The 18,506-nt window shown below is 32.2% G+C and overlaps 1 protein-coding gene across 1 annotated transcript in view; it reads right to left on the bottom strand.

Annotated features, from left to right (window-relative positions):
* LOC119612427 (dynein heavy chain 3, axonemal-like) overlaps positions 1-18,506 on the bottom strand; it is a gene marked incomplete at its 3' end in the record, with an annotated part of 70,877 nt that overhangs the window by 19,453 nt on the left and 32,918 nt on the right. The window contains 5 exon segments of the mRNA XM_037968233.1: positions 6,685-6,842; positions 7,020-7,167; positions 7,479-7,596; positions 10,699-10,883; positions 14,893-15,083. Of these exon segments, the coding sequence (XP_037824161.1) occupies positions 6,685-6,842; positions 7,020-7,167; positions 7,479-7,596; positions 10,699-10,883; positions 14,893-15,083 (800 nt within the window).

An 18,506-nucleotide genomic window follows, 5' to 3' on the forward strand; every position in this document is an offset into this window, starting at 1 on the left:
CGAACGAACGAACGAACGAACGAACTAACTAACTAACTAACTAACTACTAACTAACTAACTAACTAACTAACTAACTAACTAACTAACTACTAACTAACTAACTAACTACTAACTAACTAACTACTAACTAACTAACTAACTAACTAACTAACTAACTAACTAACTAACTAACTAACTAACTAACTAACTAACTACTAACTACTAACTAACTAACTAACTAACTAACTAACTAACTAACTAACTACTACTACTAACTAACTAACTAACTAACTAACTAACTACCTAACTAACTAAACTAACTAACTAACTAACTAACTAACTAACTAACTAACACTAACTAACTAACTAACTAACTAACTAACTAACTAACTAACTACTAACTAACTAACTAACGAACTAACTAACAACTAACTAACTAACTAACTAACTAACTAACTAACTAACTACCTAACTACTAATACTAACTAACTAACTACTAACTACTAACTAACTAACTAACTACACTAACTAACTACTAACTAACTAACTAACTAACTAACTAACTAACTAACTAACTAACTAACTAACTAACTAACTAACTACTAACTAACTAACGAACTAACTAACTAACTAACTAACTAACTAACTAACTAACTAACTACTAACTAACTAACTAACTAACTAACTAACTAACTAACTAACTAACTAACTAACTACTAACTAACTAACTAACTAACTAACTACCTAACTAACTAACTAACTAACTACTAACTAACTAACTAACTAACTAACTAACTAACTAATAACTAAACTAACTAACTAACTAACTAACTAAGCTAACTACTAACTAACTAACTAACTAACTAACTAACTAACTAATAACTAACTAACTAACTAACTAACTAACTAACGAACTAACTAATAACTAACTAACTAACTAACTACTAACTAACTAAACTAACTAAATAACTAACTAACTAACTAACTACTACTAACTAACTAACTAACTAACTAACTAACTAACTAACTAACTAACTAACTAACGAACTAACTAACTAACTAACTAACTAACTAACTAACTAACTACTAACTAACTAACTAACTAACTAACTAACTAACTAACTAACTAACTAACTAGAACTAACTAACTAACTAACTAACTAACTAAACTAACTAACTAACTAACTACTAACTAACTAACTACTAACTAACTAACTAACTAACTAACTAACTAACTACCTAACTAACTAACTAACTAAATCTGCAGGGCATTTAACAGGAAACGTGTAATTCCGATTGCCTCCAAAGTTCGTACTCAACTTTGTTTAAATTACGCCCACTGTATCTAAATCGTTGCACTTTTATTTTGTTTTTTGCAAAAGCAATGAAAAAATAAGAAAACAAACCGTATAGAAATGCATTTAACAAACCAGAATTGAAAAAATAAAAAAAAAAAATAAGAAATCACACCAACATGAAGAAACAACAACAAAATGAAAAATGAAGAAATGTTGTAAATCATGCTCAAATTTGCCGCTAGCCCAACATGCTTGTATTGCTTTTTCAGTTGTAAAGAGGTCAATTGTATCACCAGGATGACTAAGTATGATTCTGCATTCTGGCTTTAGCATTTTAACATCATGTTGAAAAAAAAAAATAAAAGATTGAAAAAGGCTATTTTGTCACACCACTTGATTTTCTGCAATTTAACTATAACACTATATACATACATATTTCTATATCTGTGTATATATACATACATATGTTTATAAAAGTGTGGGTGTTGCTCTGTAAATGTGCACTATTAGATACATACTTTTCGTTTAGGAATAAAATTGTGCAGATTGCATTTATAGCTAAACATTCGTATATAACTTTATATAGTATTTTATTTTTTTTTTATTTTTTTTTAATTTTCTTAACCATAAAACAAGATGAAGAAGATTTTAAAATCGTAGATAGCTTTCGTTTTTTTCTTGCTCTTTTACTTTTACGATTGTTGAGTTTTCATCTTCAATCATTTTCTTGGCGATGAATAGGCAAAAACGCCAGTTTTATACTTAGGTTTTTAGTATAAATTTCCATTTTAGATAAAATATTCTTTAGAGCATCATAAGTAGGTATAAATAAATAAAAGATAGTAAATAAAGGTTAATGTCTTCTCAAGATGCCAATAAATATCGTTCGTTTTTCATTAGTGTTTGGAGTTTTTATGCGAACTTTTATTAAAGGGTTTAGCTTTTGTCATTAAATAAGTGAAATGTAAGAAAATGCTGAATTTTTTATGGATATTACATTTAGTTTTTACGACAAAAGAAACCGATTAGCGAGAAAATGTAGTGGTGATCACAGATTAGTTAAGATATCGGTAAATAAAAATATTTTCGGGATGGAAATTTAAAACCAAAATAGTAACTGAACTAAAACTGAATGAGAACTGAACTAGAACTGAACTAGATCTGAACTAGATCTGAACAAGATCTGAACTAGATCTGAACTAGAACTGAACTAGAACTGAACTAGAACTGAACTAGAACTGAACTAGAACTGAACTAGAACTGAACTAGAACTGAACTAGAACTGAACTAGAACTGAACTAGAACTGAACTAGAACTGAACTAGAACTGAACTAGAACTGAACTAGAACTGAACTAGAACTGAACTAGAACTGAACTAGAACTGAACTAGAACTGAACTAGAACTGAACTAGAACTGAACTAGAACTGAACTAGAACTGAACTAGAACTGAACTAGAACTGACTAGAACTGAACTACACTGAACTAGAACTGAACTAAAACTGAACTAGAACTGAACTAGAACTGAACTAGAACTGAACTAGAACTGAACTAAAACTGAACTAAAACTGAACTAGAACTGAACTAGAACTGAACTAGAACTGAACTAGAACTGAACTAGAAATGAACTAGAACTGAACTAGAAATGAACTAGAACTGAACTAGAACTGAACTAGAACTGAACTAGAACTGAACTAGAACTGAACTAGAACTGAACTAGAACTGAACTAGAACTGAACTAGAACTGAACTAGAACTGAACTAGAACTGAACTAGAACTGAACTAGAACTGAACTAGAACTGAACTAGAACTGAACTGACTGAACGAACTAGAACTGAACTAGAACTGAACTAGAACTGAACTAGAACTGAACTAGACTGAACTAGAACTGAACTAGAACTGAACTAGAACTGAACTAGAACTGAACTAGAACTGAACTAGAACTGAACTAGAACTGAACTAGACTGAACTAGAACTGAACTAGAACTTGAACTAGAACTGAACTAGAACTGAACTAGAACTGAACTAGAACTGAACTAGAACTGAACTAGAAACTGAACTAGAACTGAACTAGAACTGAACTAAACTGAACTAGAAACTGGAACTAGAACTGAACTAAGAACGAACTAGAACTGTAACTAGAACTGAACTAGGAACGAACTTAGAACTGAACTAGGAACTGAACTAGAACTGAACTAGAACTGAACTAAGAACTGAAACGAGAACTGAACTAGAATGAACTAGAACTGAACTAGAACTGAACTAGAACTGAACTAGAACTGAACTAGAAACTGACTAGACTGAACTAGAAATGAACTAGAACTGAACTAGAAACTGAACTAGAACTGACTAGAAGCTGAAGCTAGAACTGAACTAGAACTGAAACTAGAACTGAACTAGAACTGAACTAGACTGAACTAGAACTGAAACTAGAACTGAACTAAGAACTGAACTAGGAACTAGGAAATGGGAAAACTAGAACCTGAACTAGAACTGAACTAGAACTGAACTGAACTGAACTAGAACTGAACTAGAACTGAACTAGAACTGAACTAGAACTGAACTAGAACTGAACTAGAACTGAACTAGAACTGAACTAGAACTGAACTAGACCTGAACTAGAACTGAACTAGAACTGAACCTAGAACTGACTAGAACTGAACTAGAACTGAACTAGAACTGAACTAGACTGAACTAGAACTGACAGAACTGAACTAGAACTGAACTAGAACTGAACTAGAACTGAACTAGAACGAACTAGAACTGAACTAGAACTGAACTAGAACTGAACTAGAACTGAACTAGAACTGAACTAGAACTGAACTAGAACTGAACTAGAACTGAACTAGAACTGAACTAGAACTGAACTAAGAACTGAACTAGAACTGAACTAGAACTGAACTAGAACTGAACTAGAACTGAACTAGAACTGAACTAGAACTGAACTAGAACTGAACTAGAACTGAACTAGAACTGAACTAGAACTGAACTAGAACTGAACTAGAACTGAACTAGAACTAGAAATGAACTAGAACTGAACTAGAACTGAACTAGAACTGACTAGAACTGAACTAGAACTGAACTAGATCAACTAGAACTGAACTAGAACTGAACTAGAACTGAACTATGAACTGAACTAGAACTGACCTATAACTGAACTAGAACTGAACTAGAACTGAACTAGACTGAACTAGAACTGAACTAGACGGAACTAGAACTGAACTAGAACTGAACTAGAACTGAACTAGAACTGAACTAGAACTGAACTAGAACTGAACAGAACTGAACTAGAACTGAACTAGAACTGAACTAGAAACTGACTAGAACTGAACTAGAACTGACACTAGAACTGAACTAGAACTGAACTAGAACTGAACTAGAAACGAACTAGAACTGACTAGAACTGAACTAGAACTGAACTAGAACGGAACTAGAACTGAACTAGAACTGAACTATAACTGAACTAGAACTGAACTAGAACTGAACTAGAACTGAACTAGAACTGAACTAGAACTGAACTAGAACTAGAACTGAACTAGAACTGAACTAGAACTGAACTAGAACTGAACTAGAACTGAACTAGAACTGAACTAGAACTGATACTAGAACTGAACTAGAACTGAACTAGAACTGAACTATAGAACTGAACTAGAACTGAACTAGAACTGAACTAGAACTGAACTAGAACTGAACTAGAACTGAACTAGAACTGAACTAGAACTGAACTAGAACTGAAATAGAACTGAACTAGAACTGAACTAGAACTGAACTAGAACTGAACTAGAACTGAACTAGAACTGAACTAGAACTGAACTAGAACTGAACTAGAACTGAACTAGAACTGAACTAGAACTGAACTAGAACTGAACTAGAACTGAACTAGAACTGAACTAGAACTGAACTAGAACTGAAGTAGAACTGAACTAGAACTGAACTAGAACTGAACTAGAACTGAACTAGAACTGAACTAGAACTGAACTAGAACTGAACTAGAACTGAACTAGAACTGAACTAGAACTGAACTGAACTGAACTAGAACTGAACTAGATCTGAACTAGAACTGAACTAGAACTGAACTAGAACTGAACTAGAACTGAACTAGAACTGAACTAGAACTGAACTAGAACTGAACTAGAACTGAACTAGAACTGAACTAGAACTGAACTAGAACTGAACTAGAACTGAACTAGAACTGAACTAGAACTGAACTAGAACTGAACTAGAACTGAACTAGAACTGAACTAGAACTGAACTAAACTGAAAGAACTGAACTAGAACTGAACTAGAACTGAACTAGAACTGAACTAGAACTGAACTAGAACTGAACTAGAACTGAACTAGAACTGAACTAGAACTGAACTAGAACTGAACTAGAACTGAACTAGAACTGAACTAGAACTGAACTAGAACTGAACTAGAACTGAACTAGAACTGAACTAGAACTGAACTAGACTGAACTAGAACTGACTAGAACTGAACTAGAACTGAACTAAACTGAACTAGAACTGAACTGAAAGAACTAGAACTAGAACTAGAACTGAACTAGAACTGAACTAGAACTGAACTAGAACTGAACTAGAACTGAACTAGAACTGAACTAGAACTGAACTAGAACTGAACTATAACTGAACTAGAACTGAACTAGAACTGAACTAGAACTGAACTAGAACTGAACTAGAACTGAACTAGAACTGAACTAAACTGAACTAGAACTGAACTAGAACTGAACTAGAACTGAACTAGAACTGAACTAGAACTGAACTAGAACTGAACTAGAACTGAACTAGAACTGAACTAGAACTGAACTAGAACTGAACTAGAACTGAACTAGAACTGAACTAGAACTGAACTAGAACTGAACTAGAACTGAACTAGAACTAGAACTGAACTAGAACTGAACTAGAACTGAACTAGAACTGAACTAAACTGAACTAGAACTGAACTAGAACTGAACTAGAACTGACTAGAACTGAACTAGAACTGAACTAGAACTGAACTAGAACTGAACTAGAACTGAACTAGAACGAACTAGAACTGAACTAGAACTGAACTAGAACTGAACTAAACTGAACTAGAACTGAACTAGAACTGAACTAGAACTGAACTAGAACTGAACTACAACTGAACTTGAACTGAACTACAACTGAACTACAACTGAACTACAACTGAACTAGAACTGAACTCGAACTGGACTAGAACTGAACTAGAACTGAAATAGAACTGAAATAGAACTGAACTAGAACTCAATCAGAACTGAACTATCCGGTTTTTGTAATTAACAATGTTATCAATGTTTTTAACAACCTTAAACTTTTTAACTTCAACAATCGATATAAATTTGTATTGTATTGCATCAGTAAGTCTCATCTGCATTTTATAAAAAAGATATATATTTATTTTCCACTCACCATATTGCATGATCCTTTTCAAATTGATATGCCGTTTTCCATAGTTTCTCGATGGGCTCCATTTTTTCAACAATTTCCACGAGTGTGGCAAACGGTGAGACATCTATTTGCAGCAATTGTTCTTCAACATTAATTGCTTTCGCTTCACGACTTAATTTCTAACCAAAAAAACAAACGTAAAACCAATTGAATGGAAGAACAAAAAAAAGTAGTCATATAAATCATAATAAAACAACATTCTAAATTGCACACAGAACAACTATAATATAATGGATGACATTGTAGTTGGTTCAGAAATGGAGGTGGGTAGTTATGTAGGAGTCTGGTATACATACCTCAATAATATCAAATAATTCATCGACAGTTTCGACACGTTCTTTAAGCTCATCCAAAGTAAGAACATCACGTGTTTCTTTAACACGGAAACCATCCATACGACGTTTTTCATATAAAATTAATTGTTCGAATTTAATACGTTTTTCACTGGATGCGAACGTATAAATGAGTGAGTGAGTGAATGAATGAATAAATTTAATTTAGGGTAAAGAAAGAAAAACAGACGCAAAAGTTAAATTTAGTATAGTTAAGAGATATTTAGAAAAGTATTTACACTGGCGAATATAAAGGCAAATGTTTACATTGTTTAAAAAAAATTTTTAGATTTGTTTTATAGTTAAAATAATTTTTTTCATTATTTTTCTTTGCCAGTGTAAATGCACTGCTGTTAAAAATATCTTTAATGCACACAAAAATACTCCTACCACTTGTGCCTGGCTACATTTGTGGGTACTTACCGCAAAGCGAATTCCAAATTATCACGAACAACACTTAAGCGAGCTGCACTTAAATCCAGCACTTCTTCCAGCTCAGATGGTAAAATAAATGTACGTGTATTTAGATGTATGTCTTCATCTAAATAAAAACATTCATATGTACATATAAAAAAGAACGAAAAAAAATTGCATAGAATTTAATGTTCAATTCTAAACTCTCTTGAAAAATCATAAAACCAAAAAAATAATTGTATAAGAAAAAAAAAAAAAGGAATAAAAGGATTTCCCTAAGGATATATGTTAAGATCAAGATATGAAGCACATATTGTATATGTTACCATCAATATAGGGGAACATATTACTTTTCACAGTGTTTTGGTATAGAAAATGGGCAATATTGGCCCACGTTTTCGGATAGCTCTCATACAAGTGGATCCTCGAAAAAAAGCTTTATCTGGCATTACTGTTTTAAAAATACGACAATAGCGATGAAACCCGACATAAATATGTTTCATATAAGACAAAATCTTTCTACCAAATTTTATAAGGTTCGGCCCATAATTGACCCTTCCCCCATATATGGTCCCCTTCAAATCATTGCCGAAAAGGAATACTTCGATATTTACGAACCCATGGAGGTTCAATTATGGGACGATTCTCATAAAAGTCAGTAGGGAGGTGTTAGCTCGTAAGAAACTTCGTCGCAAGAAATTTCATCGCTATACTCATATTTTTAGCCAGTAATGAGCGTTTAATTTATGGTCCGATCCTCATAAAATTTGGTGGATAGATTTTGGCTTATATGAACTAGAACTGAACTAAAATTGAACTAGAACTGAACTAGAACTGAACTAGAACCGAACTAGAACTGAACTAGAACTGAACTAGAACAGAACTGGAACTGAACTAGAACTGAACTAGAACTGAACTAGAACTGAACTAGAACTGAACTAGAACTGAACTAGAACTGAACTAGAACTGAACTGGAACTGAACTAGAACTGAATTAGAACTGAACTAGAACTGAACTAGAACTGAACTAGAACTGAACTAGAACTGAACTAGAACTACTGAACTAGACGAACTGAACTGAACTAGAACTGAACTAGAACTGAACTAGAACTGAACTAGAACTGAACTAGAACTGAACTAGAACTGAACTAGAACTGAACTAGAACTGAACTAGAACTGAACTAGAACTGAACTAGAACTGAACTAGAACTGAACTAGAACTGAACTAGAACTGAACTAGAACTGAACTAGAACTGAACTAGAACTGAACTAGAACTGAACTAGAACTGAACTAGAACTGAACTAGAACTGAACTAGAACTGAACTAGAACTGAACTAGAACTGAACTAGAACTGAACTAGAACTGAACTAGAACTGAACTAGAACTGAACTAGAACTGAACTAGAACTGAACTAGAACTGAAAAAACTAGAACTGAACTAGAACTGAACTAGAACTGAACTAGAACTGAACTAGAACTGAACTAGAACTGAACTAGAACTGAACTAGAACTGAACTAGAACTGAACTAGAACTGAACTAGAACTGAACTAGAACTGAACTAGAACTGAACTAGAACTGAACTAGAACTGAACTAGAACTGAACTAGAATGAACTAGAACTGAACTAGAACTGAACTAGACTGAACTAGAAACTGAATTAGAACTGACTAGAACTGAACTAGAACTGAACTAGAACTGAACTAGAACTGAACTAGAACTGAACTAGAACTGACTCGAACTGAACTAGAACTGAACTAGAACTGAACTAGAACTGAATAGCTAGAACTGAACTTAAAGAACTGAACTAGAACTGAACTAGAACTGAACTAGAACTGAACTAGAATGAACTGAACTGAACTAGAACTGAACTAGAACTGACTAGAACTGAACTAGAACTGAACTAGAACTGGACTAAAACTGAACTAGAACTGAACTAGAACTGAACTAGAACTGAACTAGAACTGAAACTAGAATTGAACTAGAATGAACTAGAACTGAACTAGAACTGAACTAAAACTGAACTAAAACTGAACTAGAACTGAACTAGAACTGAACTAGAACTGAACTAAAACTGAACTAAAACTGAACTAGAACTGAACTAGAACTGAAACTTCCTTATGACAAATTTCATCGCTATACTCATATTTTTTAGCCAGTAATGAGCATTTAAAGTGAAAGGGACCTTCTATGGGGGTAGGGTAAATTATGGTCCGATCCTCATAAAATTTGGTGGATTTTGGCTTATATGAAACTTATTTATGTCGGATTTCATCGCTATAGTCGTATTTTTAAAACAGTAATGCCTGTTAAAGCTGTTGACAGACAGACGGACGGACGGACAAACAGACAGACATGGCTAGATCGTCTTAGAATTTAATAAGGACCCAGAATATATATGTATATACTTTTGTGGGTCTATAACCAATATTTGGATGTGTTACAAACGGAATGACAAAATCAATATACCCTCCTCTTTTTTGATGGTGGGAATAAAAAGTAAACATTTCGAAATGGTTCATTTGTGTAGCTGAGCATTGTTGTTGTATTGGTTATATCAATCGCTAAGTTCATTACTATTTTCAAGTCAATCGGAGTGTTCTAGTTGGAACTACCACTATTTTGGTAATTGTTTTGAAATGTCGGCTGCATTTTTTAATCCTATAATTTGTAAGATTATAATTATATATAAATACATATATCTATTAACTCGCTTTAACAGTTATAATGATTATAAAAAAAACTCATATTTTTTCAGACAAACATAATCAATTTAATTGCTTAATAGTTAAATTTTTTAGTTTATTTTTCATTCCTCTTACTGCTGTTGCTATAGTAGTTGTTGCTATTAGCAAAAGGACTACAACAGTCTTCCTATACATTGAAAAACAATTTAATTAGCTCTCTTTACAACTATTAACACTTACAATTTATTTTTCCCTGAATTTCTAAAGTCTACTTAGTGAAACCATTTTCTTTTCTCCTTTCACTTGTATTTTATTTATTTATTTTTTTTTTTTTCACTTCTCCTGCAAATAGATGATGAGCGCGCTTACAGTTTGTTTTTACAACATTTTGTTTTGTTTGTTTTTTGCTGTTGTAAATGGAAAAGTTTGTTTTCTTTTTAATACTCATTATCCTGTTTTAATCCTTATTTTTTCTTACATTTTTTTTCATTATAATAATTCATTTCATTTTTTTTTTGTGCAACCTTTAAGTTCTGTGCTACTTACTTGTTAATATTGTGTGTGTCAGCAGGAATACAACACGTTTTGATACAACTTTTATCTCATCTTTTATGGCAAATATTTTCTCATCTCGACATTCTGCCAAATAGTTTTGTAATGCAACAACTTCTGCCGTCTCTTCCGGACGTTCACCTGCCTTCATTGACATTTCTTCTAAAGCATCACATATCCTTGTGTTTTATAGTTTTTTTCATGTGGACATGTATGTGTGAGCATTTAAACGGATGTTAAAGCGTGGGGAAGGAAAAAAGAGAGGCATAGAGATAGAAAGTTTGTGTTAGTGATACATGTACTACTACTACTAGTGGAGAATATGATTATATAAATGTGTAGGCAACGAAAAAACAAACATTATAAAAAGTGTCTACATAATTAACAGGAAACGAAATAAATATACAGAAAAAAAAAAACGTTAAGAAAGGAATTATATTTTTATATAAAATGTGTTAAAAATGTTTATTTTACAAAAGTGCTCGTCCGTCGTTTTATGACGTTTAAACATACATATGGAGCATACATATGTTTGCATAACTTGACTCTCTTTGGTAAAAGTAAATATTTGTAAAATTGTTAAAGACTGAGCAGAGAAAAATATATACATTTTTTTGCTAAATGCAATTTAACACACAACTGCTGCAGCCCAACAGTTCACGAGACATAGAATCATTTACATACTTTTATAACATTTTTATACCCACCATCAAAAAAGATGGGGGGTATATTGTTTTTGTCATTCCGTTTGTAACACATTGAAATATTCTTTTAAGACCAATAAAAGTATATATATTCTGGGTCCTTATTAGATCCTAAGACGATCTAGTCATGTCCGTCCGTCTGTCCGTCAGTCTGTCTGTTGAAAACACGATAGAGTCCAAACGGAAGTAGCTATAGAGCTGAAATTTTGCATAGGTACTTTTAGTTGATGCAGTTCGTTTGGTATTGAAAATGGGCAATATCGGTCCACGATTTCGCCTAGCCCCCATATAAGGTCCTCTTCAGAAAATGACTTTAACGCTCATAACTGACTAAAATAAGCACCTATAGCGATGAAATTCGACATAAACATATTTTATAGGAACCTAATTCGCTTTGTAAAATTTTATAAGGATCTGTCCATAATTGACCCTACCCCCCATATAAGATCCCCTTCAGAAAATGACTTTAACGCTCATAACTGTCTAAGAGAAGCATCTATAGCGATGAAAATCGACATGAACCTATTTTATAGAAACCTAAATAGCTTTGTAAAATTTTATAAGGATCGGTCCATAATTGCCCCTACCCCCCATATAAGATCCCCTTCGGAAAATGACTTTAAAGCTCATAACAGCCTTAAAGAAGCATCCACAGCGATGAAATTTGACATGAACATATTTTATAGGAACCTTAATATCATTGTAAAATTTTATAAGGATCGGTCCATAATTCACCCTATCTCCTATATATCAAAGTGATCTTACAATATACTTATTTGGACAATTTTTGCTTTAATTTAAGCTCAGATTTATACTTGATTTGACATAAAAATGAAATTTACTTAAAAATTTAAAATATTGAATTAATCCCAAAATGTGCTTGATTTGAGCTCGATTCGTACTTGATTTCAAACCACTTCTTCAAAAAAGTTAATTATTTAAGAATTTTTGCTATCGATTTGTTTGATCAATCCAAATCGCTTCTAATTTTGGTATAAGATTTTTCTTTCTGTGAAGGATACCTAAAATACTAGCAAAAATTTCCGGGATACCCGACAACTTCTACATATGTATTCCCACATACATATGTGATGAGGTCAGTATATACATTTGCACAATACTTACATTTAATGAGAGTGAGAAGAAACTTTATTAAATCAACATTATTCAAGTTAATAGACATGTCAGCCAGTTAATATAATGTGGCATGTAAATGATAATTACAGGAAAAAAAAAGAAAAATTGTACTTCTTTTTTTCATGCCCAAGTTACTCTTCCATCACGTAAAGTTGTGTATTTCAGTAGGCAGATAGTGAATGTTTTTAATTAAGAAAATGAAAACTATATATTCCTTTATTAAAAATTTATAAGCTTACTAGTCACAAATACTACTTTCATATAAGAATCCCCCCGGGGCATGTTTCCTTGATGAAAGACCCTCATCTTTACCAATCCCGGGGCAAAGATGTACTACCTCTAATCTGCCGGGACTATAAACTGGTGATGTCACTTCACTCCTCGGCTAGTCCTTGGTATGATTTGACATGGGGTCTAAACAGAGAACCAAATAATCTGGTACTACGGGTGGCCAGTTGCCCGCAGGACAGTGTTCTGGCTGGTGAGTTGGTTGAGGTTCCTTAGGGATCCACGTAGTGGCTGTGATTTAAACTCAAATTCGCGGGAAAACTAAGTTGCGTTTAAAAGACTGAAACACGGCGAAGTCTATATTTCGGGATAAGTTCGGTGCTTTTGCCGAATGACAACGGAGGAGTGACTGTAGGACAAAGCGTTTGAAATGAGTTGGTGTTAATTGTATATAATACAGGATGAATGTAGGGGTATACCGGCCTTGCCAAACCGTATACCTAGAATAAGTGTATCGTATGTTGTTCTCTTATGAGTATGTCGGATAAATTTTCCTTCCTTGTCCAGGTATGTCGAGAGCAAACTCTGTTCATGCCAGAATTACCACAGTGTGTCACTGTGAGTAAGAACAAAGTCTCGGCTTATTTGATGGATTCGTACTTCGGTCTAGGTGCTGTTGTTGACTCAACAGACACCATGCCATCTGCGTGGTTGTAAACGGAAGTGATGTAATTTGTATCTCGGAAGTCAAGCAACGGGGCAGTAATGACCAGTGCACGTAAACTGGACCGGAACTTCCATATACGTAAATTGCTACCTGCATGTAAGAAGCACAATGGGGCGGTGGTTAGTCGTCACAGAAGCTCACCCAGGAGAGTAGTTCCGATGTTGTCAAATTTGAACATCATTGATTAAAGAACTAGTTCCAGAACCGTTCCAAAGAATGAGTGTCGACTCAATAACGCTCCACATCATATAAATCTTCCAACCCCAATTCTACTGTTAAGATTTAAAAAAAAAAACAAAACAATTGTTTTGTTCTTGTTGTATTTATGTAGATTTTATATAAAACAGACTAAGTACAACAACTACATATTTCAAAGGAGCTGGATTTGTTGTTGATTTTATATAAGCTGTATCTCTTATAGCTTAGAAGATATTCGAATTTTAAACTTAAATTTAAAAATATTGGTAATACGGCCACCTTAACTCAGAATTACTTTCTGAGTCGATTTAGCAATGTTCGTCCGTCTGTCTGTCTGTCGTCCGTTCATCTGTCTGTCCGTCGGTGTGTCCATGTAAACCTAGAGCGCACGCTAAAGGTCGCAATTTCCAAGATAATTTAGTGAAATCCAGCACACACTCTTCTTTTGACCCAAGGACGAAGTCTATTCAAATTGGTTAATTATGTTAAATCTTCTAGTATTTCAACAAAAATTGGCTAAACTTAGTTTTATATAAGTCTAAATGATACTCCCGATTTTCGCAATGATCGAGCCTCATTCAACCCTATTGAAAGACCCTTCAGAAAATGACTTCAAGATCAATAATAAATCCAAATTCCGAAATGTTTAAAGATAGTATCTTAACAAAAATCGGCAAAACTTAGTTTTATATAAATCTAAATGATACTCCCGATTTTCATAGTGATCGAGCCTCATTCAACCCTATACAAAGACCCTTCAGAAAATGACTTGAAGATCAATAATAAATCCAACTTCCGAAATGTTTAAAGATAGCCCCTTATTTACTTCTCGAAAGCATGTTAGATGAAATTATTGAAGACTGAGATCCCAAAGATATCTGAGGTCTTCAGAAAATAGATTTCAAAACACACACAGTCAGACAGACAGACGGACGGACATGGCTTAATCGACTCCGCTATCTATAAGGATCCAGAATATACATATATGCTTTATAGGGTTGGAAAATTATATTGTAGAAATTACAAACGGACAAAGGTATATTTATATACCCTTCTCACGAAGGTGAAGGGTATAATAAGCAACATTTTGAACATACTCACTGGTGCAGGATATGATAGGATCGGCCGTGACCGACTACAAATATTTACTTGTTGTTTTAAATTTAATTTTATTTTTGTTTTTGTTTTACTTACGCACGATTTTCATTGAGATTTACAGCCATATAAAAGTCAATGATAAAATCATAAATATTCTGTACCAACATTGCAACCGATTGCTTAACATGACGATTATCCAACATGAACAGATTCAATGGTATAAAATCACGTAAAATATATGTTTCCTCAATAATAGAGCGTAGTTTTTTCATAACATTTTCAATTGACTGAAACGATAAAGCGGAAGGGGGGGAAAAACACATACATAAGTATTTCTAGTATAAAAATGATGTTAAAGGGATAAATAGAAAAGGTTTGGGTAGAGAGATAAAAAAATTGTTAATAATAAAATAAATAAATTTATGTTTATATGTAAGAGGCGAAATTATATTGATGAGAACTGAATGTTAGTGTAAATGTCAAAGTTTTTTTTTATTTCTAGAGTTGAGATTTTTTTTTATTATAGTCAAAGTAAAAGTTTTATGGGGCTCTCAGGCTGGTTAGAGTTAAAAGGGATTTTGAACTTTGTATAGCTTTATGACAGTAGTAAATAGGTTTTTATTACAAACTCGTAATTATTGATTAAATAGTCATAAATAAGTCAGAAGTTATAGTCGTACATGTCCGACCATAGAATGTTCTACATCAGGAATCCTAGTATGGGGAATTAGAAAGACAGACAGGCGGGCGGAAGGAGGAAACTAAAAATGTTAAACTAATTTTTGGTGATTTTTTCACAAATATTTTTTAATTTTTTTTATGAATTTTTCTGTGTTTCCATTGAAGTATTTAATTTACATATTACATTCCCCACTTAACTATGATTTATTTAATTTTAAGTTATAATTTCCATTTAACAAAATTTCCATTTTAACATATTATTATTTTGAATTTAATAATTTCACATCCGTCTTTTGAGTAATTTTTGATTTATAATTAAATTCAATGTTAATTCTATGCATCATTGAACATAATGAAATTGAAATTAAATAATTAAACATATTTTATGCTTCAGGTTCTATGCACTTGTAAGAGTAAAATTTTATACTATATACATGTACAACAGTTTGTTAAATGTATTCAGCGAAAAAGTTATAAAACTGTGTATGAGTTGTAAAAACATTAGACTGACTGACAGGCAGACAGACAAACAGACTGACGGCAACTAAATGCAAAACAGTAGTGAGTAAAAGAGTAATAAATTAAAATTTTAGGAAATAAAGTTGCAACAAACAATTTTACTGAGAATGTTAGGAGAAAAAAGATTTAAATAGTTTTTTTATGAAAATAAGCATTACCTAGTAATAAGTAGTGATTACTTTTTATGAGTTTTTGTTTTTAGCAAACATAATTGAAGTTATTTAGAATTCTTATAATAAACGCAAATTCACATACATATATTCCATTGAAATTTAATTCTACTGCAATTTAAATTTTACACAGACATGGAAAATTTTAATTTAGAAATGACTACACCAATTCCAATTGTGTTTCAGGGCTTTGTAATTATAACTATTTCAGAAATTTCAAATTGTATGTATTTCAGAAATTTTACATTTCCATTTCAATTGTAATTGCAATTGTACTTATTACAGAATATTTTTTTTATTAAAATTCGATTCCAGGATTTGGATTCCGGTGACTAGTTTATTGTCTGGTCTATGTACTAATCTGTTGACTTTTCTAAGAACAAGTCTATTAACTTTTCTATGGATTATTCTATTGACTATGTAGTTTGTGGACTGGTCACTGACTAGTCCATTGACTACTTTTTGGACTGATCCATTGACTTACCTATAGCCTTTTCTATGGATTAATTTATTGACTAGTCGATTAAATAGCCAATCGATTTAATAGCCAAATTATCCCATTGACTAGTCTATTTAATTTTGTTATGGGCTAGTCAAATTCCTGTCTTTCGACTAACTTAGCTACCGGTTCATGAAGTGTTCCCTTGACTTTGCTATGGATGAGTGTATGGTCTAGTCCTTTGACTTTTCTCTGGGATTGTGTATAGCTTATTCTATTGACTAGTCTACGCACCAGTCTCTGCGCTAATCTATGTACTAATGTGTGCACTGGTATATGTGGGGCCTGTCGCTGAATTCCATTGCAATAGAAAATGTGGTCTGTTCTGTTGATTAGTCTATGGACTAGTCTATGTACTAATCAGTGGACTGTGTTATTGAATGGTGATTGATTAGCTGATGGGCCGGCTAGCTTATGAACTAGTTTGTGAGCAGTATATGGATTGGTCAAGTTAGTTAGTTAGTTAGTTGGTTAGTTAGTTAGTAGTTAGTTAGTAGTTAGTTAGTTAGTTAGTTAGTTAGTTAGTTAGTTAGTTAGTTAGTTAGTTAGTTAGTAGTTAGTTAGTTAGTTAGTAGTTAGTTAGTTAGTTAGTAGTTAGTTAGTTAGTTAGTTAGTTAGTTAGTTAGTTAGTTAGTTAGTTAGTTAGTTAGTTAGTTAGTTAGTTAGTTAGTTAGTTAGTTAGTTAGTTAGTTAGTTAGTTAGTTAGTAGTTAGTTAGTTAGTTAGTTAGTTAGTTAGTTAGTTAGTTAGTTAGTTAGTTAGTTAGTTAGTTAGTAGTTAGTTAGTTAGTTAGTTAGTTAGTTAGTTAGTTAGTTAGTTAGTTAGTTAGTTAGTTAGTTAGTAGTTAGTTAGTTAGTAGTAGTTAGTTAGTTAGTTAGTTAGTTAGTTAGTTAGTTAGTTAGTTAGTAGTTAGTTAGTTAGTTAGTTAGTTAGTTAGTTAGTTAGTTAGTTAGTTAGTTAGTTAGTTAGTTAGTTAGTTAGTTAGTTAGTTAGTTAGTTAGTTAGTTAGTTAGTTAGTTAGTTAGTTAGTTAGTTAGTTAGTTAGTTAGTTAGTTAGTTAGTTAGTTAGTTAGTTAGTTAGTTAGTTAGTTAGTTAGTTAGTTAGTTAGTTAGTTAGTTAGTTAGTTAGTTAGTAGTTAGTTAGTTAGTTAGTTAGTTAGTTAGTTAGTTAGTAGTTAGTTAGTTAGTTAGTAGTTAGTAGTTAGTTAGTTAGTAGTTAGTTAGTTAGTTAGTTAGTTAGTTAGTTAGTTAGTTAGTTAGTTAGTTAGTTAGTTAGTTAGTTAGTTAGTTAGTAGTTAGTTAGTTAGTTAGTTAGTTAGTTAGTTAGTTAGTTAGTTAGTTAGTTAGTTAGTTAGTTAGTTAGTTAGTTAGTTAGTTAGTAGTTAGTTAGTTAGTTAGTTAGTTAGTTAGTTAGTTAGTTAGTTAGTTAGTTAGTTAGTTAGTTAGTTAGTTAGTTAGTTAGTTAGTTAGTTAGTTAGTTAGTTAGTTAGTTAGTTAGTTAGTTAGTAGTTAGTTAGTTAGTTAGTTAGTTAGTTAGTTAGTTAGTTAGTTAGTTAGTTAGTTAGTTAGTTAGTTAGTTAGTTAGTTAGTTAGTTAGTTAGTTAGTTAGTTAGTTAGTTAGTTAGTTAGTTAGTTAGTTAGTTAGTTAGTAGTTAGTTAGTTAGTTAGTTAGTTAGTTAGTTAGTTAGTTAGTTAGTTAGTTAGTTAGTTAGTTAGTAGTTAGTTAGTTAGTTAGTTAGTTAGTTAGTTAGTTAGTTAGTAGTTAGTTAGTTAGTTAGTTAGTTAGTTAGTTAGTTAGTTAGTTAGTTAGTTAGTTAGTTAGTTAGTTAGTTAGTTAGTTAG

The sequence above is a fragment of the Lucilia sericata genome, unplaced genomic scaffold (assembly GCF_015586225.1).
Source record: "Lucilia sericata isolate MDLA Ls3-8-SP2 unplaced genomic scaffold, ASM1558622v1 Contig001687F_arrow, whole genome shotgun sequence".
Classification (NCBI taxonomy): Eukaryota; Metazoa; Arthropoda; class Insecta; order Diptera; family Calliphoridae; genus Lucilia; species Lucilia sericata.